Genomic DNA, 23006 nt, shown 5'->3' with positions numbered 1-23006 from the left:
GGTGGTGGGAAGAAGCTGCATTTTACTGAGAAAAATTAATAAATTTAAATAGCTTAAGCAATTAAGATTCTATAGATTACTTTGTTTTTGTCAAAAGTAACTGCACCCATAGCTGGTTCAAGTAATCACCATACCATCTCTTGTTTCTTAATAATTATATCAAAAGTTTCTTTTTTTCCCACTCATATCAGCCTGAATTAGCAGTCTAACTTTGCTTTAGCAGGGGGGCTCTGCAAAAAAGTTTAAATGTTTGCAGCTCCCTCTCATTACTGGCAGGAGAGGTCTGGAATGAGTTTCCTAATCATAAGAATTTGAGCTGCCTTTGTAGATATCCTAATCTCAATAATATGTGTTGCAGAAAGGAATGAAATGCATCCTGTCTGGAACATTTGTATGTTTGGATTTACGTCGGATTAAACAAAGAATTTAATGGATGAACACATTTCCACCCACTCCTGTGCACAGACTCCTTGTTTCTGTCTTCAGACCTTTTCATATCTGCTTGAGTTATCACACTCAGCAGGGGGCTGTGCTGCCACGTGCCGCAGCACTGCACAGCATGTCTGTATGTGGATGAAGACAGCATCCCCACCCACTCGTCCTCTGACACCAGTTCTCCCCGCTAACGAGTCACAAAGACTGAAGAGAGCTCTGTGAAAGATTTACAAGCAGGCAGAGGTGGTTATCCTCAGAAGCTGAGGGAAAGCTGGTGGTTGGAGGCAAATCGGAGGGAGGGAATTCCGAGGAGAATCCCTAAGTGTCTGAAGTATGATTTTGCATTCATAGAAGAGATTTAGTATTCTGCTGCTCAGCAGTAAGCAGTCTCACAGAGGCAGATTTTTGCAGATTACATCTCTATCTCGGTTAAGTTTGATGGCTGGTAGAGGGAAACACTTCCCTGATCCAAACCACCAACCAATTCCAACTTTCAACTTGGTGGAAAGAAAGTTTTAACAGGTCATTACACAGAGGTTAACTCTCGGTCACGTGGAGACATGTGGTTGAGGATTCGGAGGTGAAGCATGCAGAAAAATCGGACTACTGTACAGCACACAATTTATCTAATTCACTTAAAACCCAGTAAACCAGAGAGGCCAGAGAGCTTTAGGGTTTGCCACTTACTAGCAATGCACCTGAAACCATTAAAGATAACAGTTTACTGGGGAAATCTTAAACTACCCCTTTGTTTTTTTATTATATTCTTTTCAATAATGCTAAATAACCCAGTGGCACAGTTTAAAGAAACAGTGAATTTAAGTGAAGTTTTTTTTTACATGTATTGGTGCACCGGTTGATGTTGACAACCTGGCTTAGAATAAAACACCCCGAAAGTAGAACCCCACAGGGCTTCCGAAACTGATATGAATGCCATTTCATGTTTTTTGCTTGACCTGCCACATGACACTTGAAACATATCTAAACTGTAGACTCACATCTCGATGAACCTGTTTGACCTAAACAAAACAACTGAGGTCATGGCTTGCACCTCTTTCAAAAAGTAAATGTACAACCTCTTTAATGGCAATCTGCTCAGGTTACAGGTAATTCTTCCTGCAGCGTTCGAAACGCGTCAGAGTCAAATTGCTTTTGCCTGTCAGTCCAGCCGGGGAATACGACACCAAACGTATAATTAGCTTGAGCTGCCTTGCGACCGCAGCTATTTATCTGCACTTTATCTGCTGTCACTGTTAAGTCAGGAGTCAGGGATACTGACATCTTCTCTTTCAAATCAGCATGAGTCACTTAAACCAGAAAAATCACAGGAGCAACTGCAGGTCAGTAACAGTATCTACTGCATGATTGCATTGGGCGCTCTGCTCTGGAATAACATTTCTTGAAAAAAAAAATCAAAGACCAAATTAAGGACTTTTATACATATTTACTAAGAAATATATATATTTTTTAAAAAGAGCATTTATGCCCAAAGTTTTTATTACTTTGTACAACTCATTCAGCATAAAGAGGGGCCTCTAGCCCCCTCTTGTTGTGGCCTAAAGATACTGCAACTTAACAGAATGTTAACTTTACACAAGCACACTAACAAAAGCATGTTAGATCCAGCACTGTCACAGAGAAAAAAAAAACATAAATTAAAACACCAACAGATTTTTAAAAACTCTGGTTTCTGGTGGATCCGTGTAGACAGGAAATCCGTAGTTTTTCAAAAACGATGGATTTCATGCATGCCCACTATCCCTTTGTGCCCCAGAAACCCAAGCAAATTTGTTGCCATTTTTACTGTTCCTTCCCTGCTTCATCTTGAACTTGTTGCTGTCAGACTCTGGATTTTGATCATGTGCAGAAATGGTCAACAACTGAGAGGAAACTGTAAATAGTATAAAAAAATAAAAATAAAAAAATGGGGGCAAATCTTTATGCAAGCAGGTTCTTTGCCCGTAATTTGACTTGTTGGTAATATGAACGGCGTGGCATGGATCTGTCAGCTTTTAAGACTGTGTGGATGGAGAAAAAAATATAATAAGGAAAAAAAAAATAATTCGAAGTAATGCACATAGCCTGAAAGTCCCATGAGCCACGCGCTCCAGAAGTAGACTTGTGGGAATTGTTTATTAATTTTTGCCATTTAGGTCAGTAATAATTGTGTAGGTTTAAAATAGTTGTTGACGACTGTTGCTTTAAAATTGCTAATGACTTACCATCATGATGCAGGATATTCTGGTAAAGAGTGATAATCTTCAAGGGACAGTTTCTGAAAATTAAAATAAAAAAATAGACAATGACTAGTCTAAAGAAGGCATATTCAGCCATTAATGAGAAACATATTCAAGGTTTAGATGCGCCTGGGTTTGTTTAGACTGGGCTGTAATGTTTCAGCCCTGTCTCACGCGCAGGAGTGCAATTACGCGATCAGGAAGCACCTGTGGGGGAACAGCCTGAGGGCCAAGGTGGGACGGCTGCTGCCTCGTGAAGGCGCCAAACGTGCGCGCGCGCGCACGCTCCCTCCACACAGCGGTTCGTTCTGCCGCTCCACGAGACGGACATGCTGCGCGGCAGGCGCACAGACATCGACGGCGCAGAAAAAAACGCTCCGAATATGCTCACCGATAACCATCAAATGACACCAAACCACGTGCCGGAAGATTTAACTCGCCTGGGCGCAGACACCGCTCTGAGCTGTGTGCGCGCGCGCGCCGGACTGACTTGGTAACAAGTGCAACTCTTTAACAGTCCGTCCGTGTTCGGACCCCGCAGACCCACTGGCTGTAAAATGAGGTTGGGAAGCATCATTCTATTCGTCGCGCTCTGCTCCTTGACCGCTTATTATATTTATGAACCAATTCCGGAGGAGATAGAGGAGAGATGGAAACTCATGCTGACCAATTCGTTCTTCAGGACTCTCAGTCACCTGGTAAGACAAAACTTTACTTTTGTCTGTTTTTTGTTGCCCTACTAGTGTGGATATTTACCTCTGTGCAGACACTTTGTGTTTTCCTTCAGGCTTATTTACTTTATAAATAAGGTTTAAAGTTTTATTTTAAGAAGTAACATGTTCAAAGTGGCATTTCTAATGTTTGTTCTGTCGAAACAGGTAAGAATACAGGTTGAACTTTGTTTTTTGCTGATGTAGATATACATGCTGGTTACACCAGATTATGTCAGATGCTAATCCATGAGTTGTATAGTCCTGCTCACCTGTTCTAGTTATAGATCCTATTAAAGAACTCACCTCAGTGTATGAGCATTAGATGCCTGTGCTTTGCTGAACATGATGGTGCAGCAAATACAGCTTTGAGTTGGAAAGTTGTTGTGCTTTAGATCATTTGGCACAAGTTGGGCTTTGCTGTCCGTCTTGATCAAAAGCTTTTTAAGCCATGCAGCGGCTCAAAATGTTACAGCTGTTTCTAACAAAGCTGAACAAAGAAACATGAAGTCACGGCTGCCTCAATCATAACTTTATCTGATTTGATTTTGAGTGATGTTTTTGATGATTGTAATGATTCTACTGATGTTTTTATGATGTAAAGCACTTGGAATGCCTTGCTGCTGAAATGTGCTGTACAAATACATTTTTACTTACTTACTTACTTATTCTAGATTAATATGAACCCCTTTGAGACCCTATATCAGTAAATGGGAAGCCACCAGGGAGAAGCTGTGGTGCATTTACAAAAAGCTCCCTTTCGTGTGATGTAGCGACTGATAAATGTCCTCTTATATTAACCTCTGAATATCCAATTGATTTGACTGGATCCTGTTCTATGAGTCGTATTTCTATTTATGCTTAACCAAACCATCAGATCACTGCCTTTGAAACTGGAGGAATGCAGCAGTATTGTTTTTTTTTTTCAGACCTAAGGACCAGATGACTGCGATGAGTTTGTTGGGGTCACAGTAAAAGTGGATCAGCTGATTGGGTCATCCCCCCCTTTTTTTTTTTTCTAAATAAACCTTCAGTTGTGATTTCTCAATCTAGATAACCTTAGGGGAGCAGCTGACATTCTGTTAAGCAACATTCATGTGACTATTAGTGTTTTCTATTTGCATTTTAGACCTTTCTGTGTTGCAAATAAACTGTTGTTCACATCGACTGTTTTCATCAGATAAACTGGATTGCAGCTTTTTTTTTTTTTTTAATATTTAGTTATAAAATGACAAAATCTATAAGACGATCCGGTCCACCTTACATCCTTTCTGTTTCCCCTCTCCAGGCAGACCTGAGTGAATTAGTGGGCCTGAAGGACTACATGGATGTAATGTATGTCATTACTCTGATAGAAAAGGTCGTACCTGTGTCCGATGAACATGTCAAGGTGACAGAAGAAAGGTTTGACGGAGTGGAGGTGGTGCTGTACCAGCCAAAGCACCAAGGTGGTGATGCTGATCTCCGGAGAGCCGTCATTTACCTGCACGGTGGAGGGTGGTGTCTGGGGAGTTCCCGTAAGTTCGCAAAGTCACTTCTGCGTTATTATGGTGAACCACAGCTCTGAGTTTTACAGGGAGATGACTCGATAAGCAACATGTAGAAAAGAATCTTGCATCGGTGGTGTCACATTCATATAAGCTGATTATGTTCTTTCAGGACTGCATGAATCTGTTACCTGGGGTCGTTTTTATTCCTTTAAAATCACGTATTTATAATCTGCTTGTTTTTTACAGGGATGAGTCCATATGATCTCCTGGCAAGAAACATTGTCACTAAGCTGAATGCAGTAGTTCTGTCTGTAGAGTAAGTATTAATAATAATTTACAGCTTTTTGCACAAACATTTATGTCAAAATACTTTTGCTCACAAAACGGCAAGTTGAAAGCATTACATGTGCTGAATGTGGGTGTATAAAGGGTCTTATTGAGCTACAAATCTTCCTCCTTTTTACTTTCTGCCTGCCTTCTTTCCGTTAAACATGAACCCTCCAGTTATCTGCAGGCTAGATTAAAGTGATAGTACAGATCTTTTGAAGTTCTGAACAGTTAATATCTTACCTGTTGTAGATAGCTTTTGGAATAGTCTCAGTTTGGATAAAAATATTTTTTCTGATCAGATTCTCAAGGTAATGGCTTGTTGGATTAAGTCAAGATCTAAGTGGATTTGCTTGTGAACACTGTTTTATAAGCATTTATGTTATTGTTATTTTGCAATACATGTTTTATTCTGGTAGATATATTATGATATTCCTGCCAGAAGTGCTGCTGGCTGCAGTGGACGTGCCAAAGCTAGTTGCGCTTGCAAATAATCATAGAATTCAAGGTGCATTTAAAGCAAAAACACTCTCCAATGTCATCAGTAATTATTAAATTTTTCTCCAAATATTTCATTGTCCATCCCTACTGTAAATTAAAGTATAAGACTATTTGCACAAACTGCTATGAAATGTTTGATAATGGAGTTTTTAGGGGGCAAAAATGCACTTTTGCCTGGACCTCATTTGGAAAGATCTGAACTATCCTTTTTCAAAGCGATGAAAGCTGCTCACATAGATGACAAGTTTACATTTCAGACCCAAGGTTTCTCAATCACAGCGACTCATTAACCTTCCCATTGTTGAGTCTGAGTGCCTCAGTCTCTGGTTGTGCTCATATGTTTTATTACCTGATCTGGATGAGCTGAGTTCCTGTCTGCATTCTGCCCGAGTTTCAGACACGTTCAACAAGCTCAGCATTTGTAGACCTGACACCAACAGGACATAAATCAGTGGGAGACAAAATTTCAGTGAATATCAAGATGAGATATATATTATACAGCCAACTTTCAGCAGTTTCTGTAATATAAAAAATAAATTATTTTTTATGTTTCTATAGAAATAGAAATAATGATTGAATCAATTGTTTATTGAATTTTACAAAATACAATCAGTGTTTTTATTTTAAATTTTAATGATATCATGCTAATACTGTCCACTGGCTAATTTTATATAAAAATGACACCTTTTTTAATCATCTTTTAAAACAAAATAACCTTTGAAAGAATAACTTTGCCCATTATAAAAAAAAAAACATTGTTTAATCAGTCTTTGAAGTTTAAGTTATGCTTTAGTTTACAATCAGTTCTAACCTTGAATATGATGATCATCATCATGTTTATGTTTCTGGGCTCAAACTGTTGTCTGTACACAAACCTTCAAAGCTGGTTTCATTTATGCCTCAGCTGTAATCTTTTGTCTTTGTCAGGTACCGCCTTGCCCCCGCTCACCACTTCCCTGTGCCGTATGAAGACGTTTACCGTGTGGTCAAACATTTTCTCCAGAAGGGGGTGCTGGCTCAGTACTCCGTGGACCCGGAGCGTGTCGCCGTGTCGGGGGACAGCGCTGGAGGGAACCTTGCAGCTGCCGTCTCCCAGCAGGTACTAATTTATTTAGGCTTTAAAAGAAAACAAGTCACCTGTATTTTACTGGTTCACATAAAATGATATTAGCACAAGATGTCAAGAGACAATGAGCATGTATTTGAAAAAGAACATTGTGTTTCCTGGAGCCACAGGATTGTTTATTCTTTGCTTTTACGAGTGATCAGCAGCCATTTCTCAGATTTGACAATGTTATAAAAACTTTTATGTCTATTTTAAAATTGCTGGCTGCTCTTAAATAACATAGATGTGCTGTTTGTCAGTGTTTAACTCTCAGAAAGTAAATTTGTCATGACCCTGGCTTGAAAAGAAACCTCTCAGTTCAAATATTTGTCTTCAAAGGATTTAAATTGGAGTCGATATGTTCCTGATAAGGTGGTTGCCGAATCAATATAACAACGGTAAAAACAATTATGAAACCTATGATGATGAAAGGAGTTCTTTCTATGACAATGCAGAAGAAAAAAATCTTCCTATTGTGTGCAGTTCTGGGTAATAAAGTATATTCTGAATGTTTCACCTTCCTAGTAAAGTTTGCACACAGCAGTTTAGTCTCCAGCATTGCTGATAAAGCATTTTAGCTATGCTACAACTTAATAGTGCAAAGAGAGGGTTTTTTTTATTTTATTTTAGGGACGCGTAAAAATAGAATTACAGAAACCCCAGTGCACCAAATTAACTATGATATGTCAAGTGGAAGTGCTCTTTTAGAGTCCTTTGGCACTCGGTTGCCATTTCCACAGCAATCAGACCATTATGTTATCATCAATATTTAGAGAAATAAAAAATAAAAAATTGGTAATAAAGCATTAAATATCTGTTTTGGTGCACTTACTCTCACTTCACATTATGCGGTTGGTGCCAAAGAGAAGTCTAAAAAGTTGTATTTCCATTTTAGAGGCTGGTATTTCAACACATGAGCTCTGTGGAGGCTCATAAAACGAGAGGGGAGAACTCTCAGCGGTGCGGTGGACAACAGGCGCATGAAGAGATAAAATGAGGGCTCAAAGAATAATCCTTAGCAGGGCAGGGAGTTCTGAAGATAATCTCTTTGGAATTTAATTTTGTAATAGTGATCTGGGTGGGTGTTTTGGTGAATTCTCAGATACTTTCCCTGACCTTTGGTACAGTTCATACAAACATGTTGCTTGTGTTTTACCGCGTTCATGTGTAACTAAAGTAGAGCTGAAAGCGCTAATCAAATTATCATCCTAATGCAATTATTTTAGATCATACATGGAACGAGAATCTAATATGACACCGCAGGCAAGCAAACTGATGTAAGAGAGTTTGCTGGTTCCTGTGAAAACTAGTGAAACAAGTCATCCAAAAGCAGTGCTGTTAATAAATACTAACCCAAACAACTCAAGACCTTGGAGACTAATACTGTTCTCCAAATCAGACTAGATGCTCGTTGGTCTTTCAAAGTTCACATACCAGCCTCATTTTGGTAAGAACAATTCCCTCCATCACCTTTACGTTCCATAAAGCAAATACACATCTGGGCTCCACAGCTACAACAGCAGAGGGTCTTTAACTTTAATACGAACCAGTTGAGGCTGCTTGGTGAGGAATGAAAACGACCCCTTTGGATCTGCACTACTCTTAATGGTAATATACCTGCAGATTGCAAAGTACTGTGCATAAGTTTTGAGTCAGCTGCCATTTTTGTCTTTAGGAGTCTCTTTGTAGATGCAAAAATAATGTTTTTGCCTGTTACTGACACTACTGCATGACACAGGTTAAGACCAGTTAATCTCTTCAACGGGGTGAAATCTTCTAAAAGATTATAGGTCAACATTATGTAGCACATGGAACAGAGAGACTAATTCCTCTGAAAGTGGTCAATCAAAAATAATGCAGGGTTTGTTCTAAAAACATGTGAAACAAGAAAAAATAGACAAAATAAGTCCTAAACTTTTTCTTAAGACTTTGAATGATGAAAAAAGCGTACAGAAGAGAGTGAAGAAATGTCGACTGGTTTGAGACTTTTTGCACAGTTCTGTAACTGATGCTGAAAAAAAGTTTAAGCAAAGATCTTGTGCAGTCTAGTAGCATGAGGAGTATGTGTTGGAACTAAAACTCTCAGCCACTACCACATCGAATTTTAGTTGATTCTCAGCACCAGAATTATTTTATCTTCTCTATTTTGTCCTAAAAACCTCTAAAAATTGGTTTATCAATGACCATCCAGCCAGTACAACATAGTTCAGAACCTTTTGTTGAAAACTATGCTGACAGCTATTTGTTTTTGTTGCTGAGAATCATCAGACTAATTTAAGTTAACTTTGGAATATTACCATGCTTTCAGTTTCTTTTTGAAATGGCACCAAACTATTTCTGTCCTTTTTCATAGTTGCAAAAAGAGCCTGTACAGCAGATCAAGTTAAAGGCCCAGGCACTTCTTTACCCCGTGCTGCAGGCTCTAGACCTCAACACGCCGTCATACCAACAGAATCAGGACATGCCCATTCTGCCACGCACCCTCATGGTTCGATTCTGGAGTGAGTATTTCACTAGAGACAAGGCCTTGTTCAGAGCCATGATGGCCAACACCCACAACAGTCCCGAGTCTTCCAGGCTGCTCAAGTTTGTCAACTGGAGCGCCTTTTTACCAGAAACGTACCATAAAGAGTACAACTACAGTGCTCCTGCAGTGGCACAAGGAGCCGGAGGGGAGGCAGCTGGTATGGATGGACCTTCTCGGTCTTTCTCTGACCCGAGGGCATCCCCCCTGTTAGTTCCCGATGCAGATTTATTCCCTCTGCCCAAGGCCTACGTCCTGACATGCGAGTACGATGTTCTCAGAGATGACGGGATCATGTACGTTACACGGCTCCGCGCCGCTGGAGTCGAGGTGACGCACGAACACTACGACACGGGATTTCACGGAGCTCTGATGTTCACCGTGTGGCCAACTGACTTTCTGATTGCTCGTCGCATGACAGACAACTATATCAAATGGCTCAAAGAAAACTTGTAAAAACTCTAGACTACATTTAGCTTTCCAGTGGCACTGATGTTCGGTCGTGTGCAAATGTTAAACTTTTTCTGATGTATGTCTTTGGCTATGCTCATTTTTGTATGTAAATATACTTAGTTTCTTTCTTTTTCAACTCATGCATTTTGCTACATACAGTAAATACAACCAAAAAATTGGATTTATCCTCCTAAGACCCAAACTCTTGCTTGGCATGCATTTTAAAATTCTCTTTGCTATTTGGAGTGATTGGGATGTAATGTGAATCAAGGAATACTAAACAAAATGTGATGTCCACATATGTGGACGCCAGGTTCTGGGAGGTAATACCATCTTTTTATTAGGTTGCTTGAGCACAAGACAATACATTTTTCATCATCCCAGCATTGTGTTTACAAGCAGTTTTTTTTTTTTTTTTGTAAAAATCTAACTGTAGACTTTTGTTATAGAAGTATGAATAAGATGAAGTTTAGCAAGTTTAGTTTGTGCTGTAAATTGCTTCCACCACAGGACCTCATTGACCCAGTACTCATTGTACCATTTCTGGCACCAGCAGGATGTCAAATGACCCCTTCAGGCATTTAAAGAATAATCATAAGTCTTTGTAAAGCAGGGAAGGATTTTTGGCCAGAGTCAGCATTTATCACAACGTTCCACTCTTGTTGAAACAGAAGATTTTTTTTTGGGAAGAGCTTAACTAACATCAAGTCATACTTTTTGATTGCAAATCAAAGATTGGCAAACGGAAGCAATATTTGATGAGACTTCTTTGCCTTCTAATCATAACAAATCAATGAAATTTGATTAAATACATTCCAACCCAATAGTCCTAATAAATAAAATGGACTGCATGTTTTTGTTAAAGTTAGATGAGTTTTATGTAGTTATATGGTAAAGAGAGGTCTAGTTTTTATGAAGGGGTTTGGTTAAAAACAAAGCTTTGGAGGTTTATCTTTACCACTAGCTTTAAATATGTTGACTCCCAGAAATTACTTTTGTTTGGACAAAATATTGGTGTATATTGAGGTTTATGTTTATATTTACCAAAATATTTCATTTCAGACCAGCTGGCGGCATATAGACCAAGACAAATTTCTAGCTAAATCTTGAAATTTGTAGCTTAGAACAGAATAAACATAAGATCATCTCAGATTTGTGTATTTCAGACTAATCTGTTTGTTTCAGTCAGCCGAAAAACATCTTGATGATGTTTTGAAAAAAAATGTTTAAATTAATCGTATTTTATGAAAGTTTATTGGTTTAATTTTTTGTTTTTTGTCAATGAATGAAATCGCCCTTCTGCTTTTCTCATTAAACCCAGTCTCATTTGACTTCATTTTAAGATTTCATGTTACATTACAATAAAATGACTTGACCTTTTGCTGCTGATTAACTGCATTTTAAGCACATTTTATTTACTGAGAGCATCCCATATTATAACAGAAGATTAGATGTTTCCTGTTATGGCGAATACAGCAAGAAAACAATATCCTAAATGGATGGATTCAGGCTTGTCTATTTGGTGAGTGTTGGATAATTTGAGGGATCACGACAAAGGTGAGTACAGTTAATGGCCAAACATAAAACAGACTTTGCACCAAAATCTACCCCTAAACACATTCCCTACCCAAGAGGTTAAAAAGAGCATGCTGAAAAGCTGTATAAATGCAGAATACATATACTAGATTACTTGAAAAGCAGTATTTATCAGGAGACGATAAAAACGGTCATGCCGGGGATTGGTGGTGGTGTGGTGGATGGATGACCCTAATGCTGTCTGGCAGAAGAAGCAGGAGATAAGACCAAAGTATTTGGACTATTATGTGTCATTTGATGCCTTTCATGCCAGAGTTTTAAACTAAGATCATCTTATGATAAGAAATGAAGGAGTGGGAGCCATTTTAGTGAAACCTTGAAAGTAACGTTATGCACAATCTCACACAACATCGCAAGATCTCCCTTGACCTGTTGGTGCTCGGAGGAGTATGTGTATCTCCAAATTTTACTCATTTATGGCTATTTTGGTGATGGCTAAGTTTGGTTAGTCGCGGTAGCCATGTTCTATGGGTTTAACTCTAAAATCATTCACTTACAGATGCATCCAATGAGTACTTTCTGAGATTTTTATTAAAATCTGTCTCGTGGATCATGAAATATTTTAACAGATGAAACAAACACTCACACAGACTAGAGCAGAGGTGTCAAACTCCAGGTCTCGAGGGCTGCTGTCCTAGAGGTTTAAGTTTTTCTGCTCCAAAACACCTGATTCAAATGGTTTAATCACCTCCTCATCAAATCATCAAGTTCTCCAGGAGCATGGCAACAAGTCATCCATTTGAAGCAGGTGTTTTAAAGCAAGAACACATCTAGAACATGCAGGAGAGCGGCCCCCGAGGAATGGAGTTTGACACCCCTGGACTAGAGCAAAAACAATATCAAAGATCTGGCAATAAAATAAGAGCATGTAGGTGATGTTACGGTTAAGTGAATGTAGGTAAGCTGATTGGAAACGAGGAGCAGGAGTTGAAATGGTAAGCTAAACAGAAGATTATCTAAGTACATTTGAAGAAGGATGGATTAGTAGTTAATTTGGACTAATCTTATTAGAATATCACCTAAAATGTATCGTAGTACTGTGGGTTTTTTGTTTTTTTTTTCCCTTTTTGGCCTATATGCTTTTTATTATGAAACTTTTCACACAAATAACATGATCTAAAATTTCATCTTGGCTGCTTCTTTTTGCTTAATCCATGTGAGAAGCCTAACTCAATGCTTTGATGAACCTAGATTTGTCTTGACATGATGAAAAGCAAGCATGAAATCTTGTTTGCTTTACAAAGCTCTGTAACAAGAACTCAGAGCTTTAGCTGTCATCAAAAATCAATAAGGGCTCTTTCTCTTTGCTGCAACAAAAACATGTTTTTGTATAGAGCATAAAATCTAAAAGTATTTCTTTTTATTGCTGAACTTTAGGGAAGGGGAAAAAGTGCTAATAAGTAAAAGTCAAAAGCTGCCAAAACAAAGGAGTTATGCAGCTAAAGTTGTATAACATTCCCTGGTATGAGACACAGTTTGCAAAAACATGCCTACCAATCAGTTAAATCCCTATAATCCTCTGTTCTGAGCCATTCATCCATGTTTAGGTCTTGGCTGAAGTCCTGACACTTCAGTTGAAATCACACAAAACTCTTCTAAAAACACGGAGGAGCTTTTTTTAAAAAACAAAACAAGGAAATATGCTGACTCACTTTAAAACATAATCAATATTTCACTTCAACAAGCAAGTACACATAGATGGTGAACAAATTCACTTTTATTTCTCCAGTGATTAAATACAATATTGTGAATACCAGAAATACCAGAATAATAGGGGTGAGGTAATCAGATTACAAAAAAATATTGCTAAGTAACTATTCATCATTATCATTTGACTAAATTTCATGACACTGTTTAAACGTTTCCTGAACATTTGGCAGAAAACTTCACTTTTTGGTTTTATTCTCAGGACTTCTATAGCAAACAGCATGATGTTTTGTTGCGCTGCACATCATTTCATTTCACCGTGTACTGTGTCTATAGCTGAAATGACAAATAAACCAGACCTGACTGGAAGTGAAGTAAAGTAAATATGTTTTGATGAAAAGGGAGAGTAAACACCAAAACCGAGGCGCAAATGGCCCAGAAAACAAGAATAAAAGGTAACGCTTGTCGAGCTGTCACTCATAAACAGAATAACAAAGAAAGCGTTCAGGGTGATTGAGGTCCTGCTCACAAACTGCAGTTTTCTTGTGTTTTGACCCCTTTTTTTCCAGTTTCTCAAATTCAAAATGCAAATATATGGAAAGTCTGTATCCTTAAGGCACAGTATAAAATTTTATTGCAGTTAAAGTAGTGACAATATGAAGAGAGAAACTGTTAAACAATCAGATGTCTAACATTTGTTAAATAAAATGACATAATTCTTTGACTGATTTATCACAGCTGCTAGATTAGATATGTTGCAATGCTATTGTTGAGTAGCAAAACCAAATTTTTACCCTAAATCTAGTCAAGTCAATGATAATGGGTTGCTAATGGTGGTTTCTGACTCACAGATAACAAAATGTCATCTAAAATAACAGGACTAAATCACATTGCAGTTTTTTTCGCAAATCTTTCCACATTTAATAAAAAAGGAACAATCTGCATGTTAGTTTATGATGTTACTTTAAAAGTGATACAGTTTAGTATTATTTAAAAATTTACAATTGTTTAAGGAACCACGAGATTCATAAACACACTTCATTCATTTGCTGATAAAAATGATAACTCCTTTTTTACCAGCTGATAGGACAAACAACAGGTTCAAACACAGTACATATTCGATGGCTTTTACTTTTATACATATATAGTTAAATGTGCATCAATAAAAATACATTATACAGTATATTTTAAAAGTATAAAAGTTAAGACACATAGGTAAAAAACTGCATAGAAAGCTGTACACATGGTGATATATTAACATGCTGGTTCGTATCAATTTTTGTGGGGTTTTGTGGAAAAGCTATGAGCAGTGAACATCTTACCTGTTGTATATCTCTTTGAATCTGAAGCTGTTTGAGGAGCTAACGGCTAGTCCAAATTCAACCAAAATTTAAAAATTAAGGTGGACTGCTGCTTTCCTAAAGCAACTACAATAACAAAGTACTTTTGTTTTTTTTGTAACGTTCTTTTATAAATCTTTCCATTGCTGTCAGTTTTGCACATCACGATTATTTCTGCCTGAAGTGCCCCAAGCTGCACTGAAAGTGCTACAGCCAGCTACTGCTGCTAATTTACATTTCCAAAGAGCCACAGAGTTTTATGTAAATAATCATCCGTCCACCTATTCATTCGTCATCCTTCCATTAATCCGCCACTGCTCCATTGTAATAATCATGTAATGAAAGATTAACAGTAGTGTAAAGATTTATGAAACCTCATTCGCACAAATCAATAGAGATATAGTTTTAATTATGGCTATTTTCAGATGCCAGTAATCCACTTTGGTCTTGGTCCCATTTGGACTAGCCATTAACTGATCAATATGGCCAAAATTATACTCTAAAAATGAGCTTGTTCAAAGAGCTATATACAATAGTTAAGACAGTAAATGTTCACAAGCTCTTCACAAAATCACTTTATTGCAGGAGTCAGGCTGATTCTCTGCTCAGCTCTTTGCTTCTGACCATCTTTCTGAGTTTGGACATCAGAAGCGTTCTGAACTTGTCGCCCATGAGGAAATAAAAGACCGGGTTAATAACGCTGTGTAAAAAGGCCCACGGACGGGTCAAGATATATGCGGCCTTTATGTTCATCTTTGTACACGGCTGTAGTCCTGACCACGGCTGCCAAGAGGCAACTCTGACATTTCTCAGCACATGGTAGGGAGTGTAGAGAACCAGAAACATGACTGTGGCTGATGTGACGACTCTGAGAGGCCTTTTGTAGGATTTCTGGCACTGAACAGCTCTTTCCTTCTCATGAAGAAGATGTGCAATTTGTTGGGAAAACATGCACAGCACAAGCAGAGGGACAATGTATCCAGTCAGGGTTAATCCCAAGGTGTAACCGAGTGGATTGATGCTCCCTTTTAGGCTACCAAAATCCTTGCAATGGCTCCGGCTCTGGTTCTGGTTCTTTAAGTCTTTGATCATCAGTCCCACCATTGGAGCAACTTCCACGTTGACGGCAAGCCAACTCAGCACGGTCATAACTATGGCTATGCGGGGCCTGAGCAGGCAGTGGTTCCTCATTGGATGTTTAATGAGCAGGAAACGGTCCATGCTGAGCAAGACCATGAAGAGGATGGAGGAGTAAAGGTTGACGTGCAGAATGTAGCGGTTGATGACGCAAATGTAAGGATTGGTTACTTTGCTGTCATTTGCATAGAGGTAGGAGAGTTGTGGCAGAGTGCAGAGAAAAACAAGGTCGGAGAATGCCAGGTTAAAAATGTAAACATTACAGCTCTGCCACTCCCTCAGGCAAAACATGTAACCGAGTATGACCAGCAGGTTGCCAGGCAAACCAAGACAGAACTCCACGGCGTAAAATGGAGACAGGTAGTATCTCTCCAGCACTTTGTCTATCCCCGTGCAGTTGAGCGGCTGCCCCAAAGAAGTGTGAAGACATGAGAAAATACAAGAAGAAGAAGAAAAAGAAGAGGATGGAATCATAAGTAAGGAGACAAAGAGAGAGAGAAAAAGAAAGACAGGTGAGTCATGGTTAAAACAAATTATTTTCAACTGTAACAAAAAGCTTTTCTATCAGCAAATTATGTACAAATGTCAAAATCACAGATTTCCACTTTAAATAAAACATAGATTATTGATTATTCTGAAAACAAGACTTACCATGGTGCGTTTTTAGTAGTTTCTGGTGCTGTAAGAAAGAGTGCGACCATGAGCCAGTGGCGCCACTATTTGTACACTGGAAACAGTAAACAGAGAACTGAAGGTAATACAGCCTCAGCTACGAACATCCGACCATTAGAGCCCTTCCTTTTATGGTTATATCACACTCTAGCGTCCACTGTAATTTGTATTTACAGTCTACAGATTACACCCATACAAACTTAATGTCATGGTTTATTTAAATTTCTTCTTTATTTAACTCCATTACTGTCTTGTTTAAATGCTCTTTATTTTGTTGCTACATATAAGCTATCAAAAACACTTTAATGTAAATCTTTTTACATCATCACAAAGCACACATGATTACCTTTAGCTGCATACAGACTGCAAGGGTATAATCTCATTTATAAAATCTCTTTCTTAAGGTATGCATTTCAACTTTACTCTGACTTCTGTTCAAATTTGATGAAAAAAAAAAAAATCCTTACCTGAAAGGAGTATAGGAGTAATCTTACAAAGATGCAGCGTCCTCTAGAGATTATTTTGGCTTCTGACGATACTTCTCTAACTGCAAAGGATCATACAGGATTTTTTTTTTTTTTTTTTGCTTTTTTGGTTCCTGTTCTGAAATAACCAGTGATGTATTTCCCAATCTTCAGCTTGTGGTTTTTATACACAGCTTCACAGACCTTTTTTTTTTTTGTGCAGCATCAGCTCAGTACTTATTTAGTTTGTTGGCTTACTTATTTATCTGAAGTGTAGTTTGTACGGTCTTCACACTTTATCATTTCTGTTTCACAACCAACTCTTACTTAAATGAGATGGTTGATAGGATATATATGATCATACTGAATCATCTGCTTTTTCACTTCCTGTGGTTAAATTAATATTTTCCTGTTTACACTTCTAAGTGCAGGCTTACTCACACATAGAGTGTCTACACAAAGTAAAGGTGACACAGATCGCTGTAAACACAAACTATTTGTGCCCACAGACCGTCTCTATGTTGAACAAATATGCTCAATACGCATTGTGCACCATTTAACCACACACAGATAATAATATATCATGTGCAGACTCCAACCTTAACTCTCTATTCAAAGCAGTCTGTGTTTACTTATGTCTTCTGTGTACTGTGTATTCTCATGTCTAGCTTACTCGTGTTCACATAGGTTTAGTTTTCTCCATACATAAGTTCAGTAATCAGTTTTTTTTTATTCATGCAATATGTTCATGTGCAATATGTGCTTAGAAGTACAAGAGCAGGTGAAACCAGAGTCAAATTCCTTGTATGTGAAACACATATTTGGCCAAACAAACCTGATTCTGATTATAAGTCAGCAGTGCCCTAAAGATTGAAACTCCAATCCTTTTTCAAGCATCTCACTCTGACACAAAAGCTGCTTCCTCTTTTTTTTCTTTAATTAAACATACATATAAAACAGCTTCAGTATGTGCTGATTTTTTAAGCTACACTACACTTACTCTACTTTCTGTTCCTTAGACTTCACGATGGTTTGCAAAGCCTTGAGTCTAAACTGCTATGCTATAGGGAGTGTATTTTGCAAGAATTCAAGATGACAGAGGAAAGTTTAATCCTGCTTGTTATGGATTTGTCATTTCTATAAGTGGGAATTTGTGTTTTATGCAAAACAACAACGACAATAAAAATCAAACCTAAAAAAATGTAATTTACACAAGTTTTTGAATTTTAAAACGTCTTTTAAATCCCATATGGCCTAAAAATCAACTTGTAAGGTAAATGTATGCTTTTCCGTAGGCAAACAAATTGTGAGACGGTTGTTTGATCAAGTCCAAGTGATAATATGTGAGGTACATACAGTAGGTTGGAGTATTTACTATACACCATCATTTGCTTTGTGTAGTAATACTGTATGAAAAATCCCCCTCTGCATTTAGGACTCATATTTGCTCTCCACTCCAATCAGAACACACACACACACACACACACACAAATGGCAGAGTTTTGTTCTGCGGTAAGCATGGTTACAAGTCAAAACTACCTCTGACTAGCAACTAATTTATCTTCAGAAGTAGCTGGGTTAATTATTATTATTTTATTTTTATTATCCTTTATTTAACCAGGCAGATAGGATCACAGGAAGGTTGGGGCCTGAAGGCAGCCTAAGATAAAATGATGAACTCACATTTGTGTTGAGTATGGTGTAAACCATTACGTAAGTGTAAACGATTGTTTTAAGTTTCCATATCACTCAAGTTACGAACAGTTCAGCTGTTCCAGGTAATGTTTTTCCCCTCACCCAATCACATTTAACAGTGTCCTAGCTGGATGGGTGAAAGACTATTTCCAAATGATTAAAAACCTTAACGAACCACATTTATAATCTCACATCTCACATTGCTGCTGAGCAGTTTTGACACTCTTGTTTGGAAAATGTTACTTCAGTCTTCAGGCTTGTGTGGCCTCATTTATGTCTAGTTCTTGTGGATGCTTCCACATTTGTTTATATGTATCTGAAGTCTGAACTTTTGTTGAGTCATTGTAAAACCATCCTTTTCTGCTTACTGTTATGAGATCTGGAATAAGATGCTGGACGGACCGCTATGTTGTTGCAGGGGAAGAACAAATGAAGCATTTAATGGCCAGCTGAAAAGAGCAAAACTAAAACAGCTGTAGAAGCATTAAACAGGCGCGGCTCTTAAAATCAACTGAAAATCCTTCATTAAGACAAAACAGGAAGTGAGGAAATAACAACACTTGTTTGGTGGTAAACTAAATAAACATGGCTGACTGAGCTACTGAAGGAACTAATGACAGATGAACCCCATAAACCAGATGTTTCTTTAGCTAACCAAGAAAAGAAAGTAAAAAGAGAGCAGGAAACAGTGCAATTTTCATTTAAGAAATGAATTACAAAAGTACATGAGGAAATCTGAAGCAAAAAGTTACTAAACAAAAGATTTTTTTTTAGGAAAATGCAGTGAGATGACTGGGTGCTTAATGTCTGTTGAAATTTGTTGAAGTCGAAACTGAATTGTTAAAGTAACAATGATCAGAGCGAAAGCTAAAATGAGCAAAACAAAAGCTAAACCCTAGATTTAGCAAAGCAGTACGTATAAGCTAAAACGCAGAAAACACACTAAAAGCTAAAACCTGAAAAACAGTAGCTAAATAAAACACGAAGCAAGTAGGCAAAAGAAGCTTTCAAAGAGCACAATGTTTTTCAAGGATTAAGTTCTCCATTTCAATGAAAAGAAAATTGTACATAAAATTAAATATTTAAAAATGATATGAATACATGAATTGAATGATACATGAACTGTTAAAAAAGCTGAAATATGCTGAAGCAGTTACAGTCCAGAAAACTAGGAAGAAACTATTAACAGGAAACCAATAGTGTGAATACTGACTCATTCACACCAAAATTCAAAGAAGAACTGATATTTATCAGTTGTTCTGTTGTAGATTCTCTGGTGTGATTGGGATCAATTCTCAATAACAGAACCCTAAAGGGACTCCCCAAGATGGAGAGGCTGAAAAAAAAAAAAAAAAACTTGACTGAGATTTAATCTTGAATGTCAATTTAATTACAAGTAATCCCTAATAATGCGAAAGACTAGTGACTTTTTAAGACTTCTTTCAGTTAAGTCCTACACTAAAAGCTAAGTACAAAAGAGAAACAGGAAAACCTGTTGCTCAACCGCCTTTATCGGCGGTTTCAAGGCCTGCCATATTGTAAGCAGTTTACTGATAACTGCTGCATGCTTACGCATCAAGGTTGCATAAAACAAACAGAATTACTTGTTAGAACCAGTTAAAGCAATTTTTTTAGCTGCACCTATTACGATTCCTGATATGATTTGGCGGCGCTCCGGCCCTCTGTGATGGGCGGAGCCTAGGATCTATGGTGTCAACGATTCCTTTGTTCCGGGCTTCTCGCTGCTTCATCCGTAAGATGTTGTAGAGTCCCAGCGCTGATCTTGTACTGTCTCTGCCTTATTAGAATAAATAGTTAAAATACTAGTTGTTTTGTAGCATCATCTTTAAAGGGTAAATTATCTGAGTTCTCCCGTCTCTGGGATAAAAGGACCTTAAGTGAGCCGAGGGTGGAGCGTCGGCGAAACTTCCCAGCTTCATGATTGCTGCAGATCATCCAAGAAACAATAATAAAAACAAAACAACTGGACTCCTGTTCTGCAGTTGAAGTCGTTTCGCTTCCTGTCCAGAGAGCTCTCTCAGTTCAAAAGACTGGCGAGTGTGCAGTTCCAAGCTTTTCAACTTCATTAGATGTTCCATTATGTAAGCTGGATTCACATGCAAATTAAACTCAGTCCTCTCACAATGGAGGATCCTTGTTTGCCCGGTTACATGTATGAAGGTGTGAATTAGAATGAAAATGACTCGGTCTCAGGCCTATTGCTCTATTGTAGTTTTTCGAAAGCCTAAATCTGAGACGGCCTCCTCCTCTGTTTAACGCTGGTTTCTCTCTTTTTTGACGTAAACGGCTCTGTTCACCTCCCTCTCAAACCATCTGTCTTCTTTGTTTAAATGTGAACATTTTGGTCCTCAACAGAGTGCCCGTTATCCTTGAGGTGTGGGTGGCTCGCATGTGTCGAGCCATGTGTCTGTGGAGAGGCTGTCGAGTTTCTCCAAGATTCACCAGCGTGTTGCAGATTCTCTCTTTCACAGCGTGTTAACGAACGCTTTTTTTTTTCTTCATAAAAACATCTGCTTTTTTTAGAAGCAACAACGCTTGTTGAGTATCAGCATTTTTCCTTTGTTTGAATACTCTTTACTGTAAAGAGCCTAACAAGAAAACAGTTGCTCAACGTTGGTCAGTAACAGGAAGTAACCGATGACTCATAGGAGTTCTTCAAAAAAATTTCACGTGAAGTCCCTGAATAATAATAATAATAATAATTAAATAATAATAAATAATGAACAAGTAAAAGCTATATAGTGTAAAAAGTTTGATGTGGATTCCAGCAGCTATTAGATGAGTTTGAGTTTACAGCAGGAACATTCCCTTTTTAAAATACTTTAAAGTTTATTTAAGTGCTTTAAAAACTTTGGAAACCCAACAACACTTTCTTTGTAAGTGACTGCGCTACCATTTTAACTGAAATAATAATCTTAAACGATTTGTTCTGCTTTAAATACCTTTACAAACTCATTGAAGAATCCAGTGATGTAGCTTCATTAAAGACCTACAGTAGCTGTTAACGTTTAAAGTGGGGTTCTGTGGAAAGGCAATGAACAATTAAAATCTTACCTTGTTCTAAAATGGTCTTTGAACAACTTTTGTTGAATTAAACCAAATAAACTGAATTTAACTGTTTAATTCTGGCCAGACTGACAGAGCTAACAGCTATTTCAAGCAGAACCAGGATGCCGTCTTAGGCCTTAAAAGTTTATTGAGGTTAATGAGCACTAAAGTGATTTTTTCCATGGCCGTCAGTTTTGCGTTACACACTTCTTTCAGCCGAAATATTATTATATTTCTGTTGGAAGGCTACACAAGAATGCTCCAGCTAGCTCTGCTGCTAATTGCCCAGGCAGAAAACCACCAAACTGTTGTTGTGTATATAACCATGTAATGTGAAACTGACAGTGATGTAAAAGTTTAAGAACTGGTGTTTTTTTAGGAACCACTATGAAAGTTTGAGATCAGAAATATTAAAGGGTGGCAGCAATTTATTTAGGTCTTAGCTGTTAGCTGATCCGTCTGGTTTAACTGGTTAAATTAAATGTTATTCCTTCAACAAGTAAGATATTATTTGTTCATAACCTTTGTCAATTCCACTTGAGAACATGTGTACAGTCACTTTAACTTCTTGTATCACGAGTTTAACTGGAGGCGGATTATAGAGTCCAGATCTGATCATTATTGTTTATGAAAATACTCAGTGTGAAGAGCTTTAATTTAGTCATTTAAACTGAATGTTTTATATGGTGATGTTTTTAGTTTTTTGCTACTAATAAACTAAAATATTTCTCAGTACAGCCCATTAAGCGTTTATATTATGGACTACATATCTATATTTTATTTTAATTCCATAGTGTTGCTGTCTTGACATCAATCTCATCAAGTACTTTTCCCGGGGCTGCAGAACACACTGTGATTTTAATTGTGTAGATCCTGAAAGGGAGCCTGGAGTGTATTTTGGCAACAAAGACTGCAATGTTTGCTAGTCTTCAGAAAGCACATGATCTACAGCTGAGAAACATGTGAAACACAGTCTTCTTTTAAATCTGGGTCTGTTAGTGGTTTGTTTGGTTTTGTTACTGAGCGATCAAGGGTTATCTCGCAGCAATCCTGTGTATTAATACTGTTCAGATTTGTGCTAGTGGAGGCCAGCAGTGGGGCAAGACTAATTTGATGTTGACTTTGGATGGCTTATGATATTATAGCATCATTTGGTTTAGTTAAGAAAGATTTGACCCTCCTCTTTGACCTTTCCAATGGCCTCTCTTCAAGTTATACAAGTTTAGTGACAAACTTGCTTCTGGTTAAATGAGATATTGTCAAAATTAAAGTCCTAGCATTCCTCAAAAGAATTTTTAGATTAAAGTTTTGGTTAAGATTATCTCATGCTGAGAAATGACTGAGTTATTGCATCCACTGGTTCACGAGATATTTTGCTAAAAAACAAATGGATGAACACACCCACACAAGGAAAAACATTAACATGACGTCGTTTTGTGTCCTATTATCACAAAGTATTAGATAAAATCTGTGCCACGATTTACAATTTAATGTAAAACAACACTGCCCTCTGGTGGTCAAGAAAAATGTTGCAATTTACAGTACTTTTTAAAATTATTATAAATTAAAATTTTACAGTGTTATTGACATTATTATTATTATTA

The 23006-nt window shown here is 37.7% G+C and overlaps 2 protein-coding genes and 1 long non-coding RNA gene across 5 annotated transcripts; 1 reads left to right on the top strand and 2 right to left on the bottom strand.

The window, feature by feature from the left end:
• Positions 1–1619: 1619 nt before the first annotated feature.
• On the bottom strand, positions 1620–2987 carry LOC119616826. The gene is made up of 3 exons (XR_005232877.1): positions 2880–2987; positions 2658–2710; positions 1620–2453 (listed from the first exon to the last, which is right to left on the bottom strand). It is a non-coding gene; the product is annotated as an uncharacterized LOC119616826 (long non-coding RNA).
• aadac (arylacetamide deacetylase) lies at positions 2967–11180 on the top strand. Of its 2 annotated transcripts, none has more exons than XM_025007721.2 (5): positions 2967–3370; positions 4671–4830; positions 5119–5188; positions 6628–6799; positions 9159–11180. In XM_025007721.2, the coding sequence occupies exons 1-5, from the start codon at positions 3230–3232 to the stop codon at positions 9783–9785; spliced, it is 1170 nt and encodes a 389-aa protein (XP_024863489.1). In that variant the 5' UTR covers positions 2967–3229; the 3' UTR covers positions 9786–11180. The 2 variants fall into 2 exon arrangements, with proteins under 2 accessions (XP_024863489.1, XP_017280123.1); XM_017424634.3 differs by having other exon boundaries at positions 2969–3370; positions 4671–4899.
• Positions 11181–13084: 1904 nt separating this feature from the next.
• On the bottom strand, positions 13085–16785 carry LOC108240912 (succinate receptor 1). 2 transcript variants are annotated; one of them, XM_017424708.3, is made up of 3 exons: positions 16642–16785; positions 16154–16229; positions 13085–15907 (listed from the first exon to the last, which is right to left on the bottom strand). In XM_017424708.3, the coding sequence occupies exons 2-3, from the start codon at positions 16154–16156 to the stop codon at positions 14954–14956; spliced, it is 957 nt and encodes a 318-aa protein (XP_017280197.1). In that variant the 5' UTR covers positions 16157–16229; positions 16642–16785; the 3' UTR covers positions 13085–14953. The 2 variants fall into 2 exon arrangements, with proteins under 2 accessions (XP_017280197.1, XP_024863481.1); XM_025007713.2 differs by having other exon boundaries at positions 16154–16181; positions 16642–16743.
• Between the last annotated feature and the right edge of the window lie 6221 nt (positions 16786–23006).

This window comes from Kryptolebias marmoratus, linkage group LG2 (genome assembly GCF_001649575.2).
Source record: "Kryptolebias marmoratus isolate JLee-2015 linkage group LG2, ASM164957v2, whole genome shotgun sequence".
NCBI classification, from domain to species: Eukaryota; Metazoa; Chordata; class Actinopteri; order Cyprinodontiformes; family Rivulidae; genus Kryptolebias; species Kryptolebias marmoratus.
The sequence above is the reverse complement of the archived record's forward strand: the minus strand, read 5'-3'. Positions and strand labels throughout refer to the sequence as shown.

Bases quoted from the DNA above. Each gene is read 5' to 3' on its own strand.
- aadac (XM_017424634.3), top strand. From the start codon at position 3,230: ATGAGGTTGGGAAGCATCATTCTATTCGTCGCGCTCTGCTCCTTGACC. The intron at 3,371-4,670 runs GTAAGACAAAAC...TCCCCTCTCCAG, and splicing joins TCAGGACTCTCAGTCACCTG to GCAGACCTGAGTGAATTAGT. The intron at 5,189-6,627 runs GTAAGTATTAAT...TGTCTTTGTCAG, and splicing joins GCAGTAGTTCTGTCTGTAGA to GTACCGCCTTGCCCCCGCTC.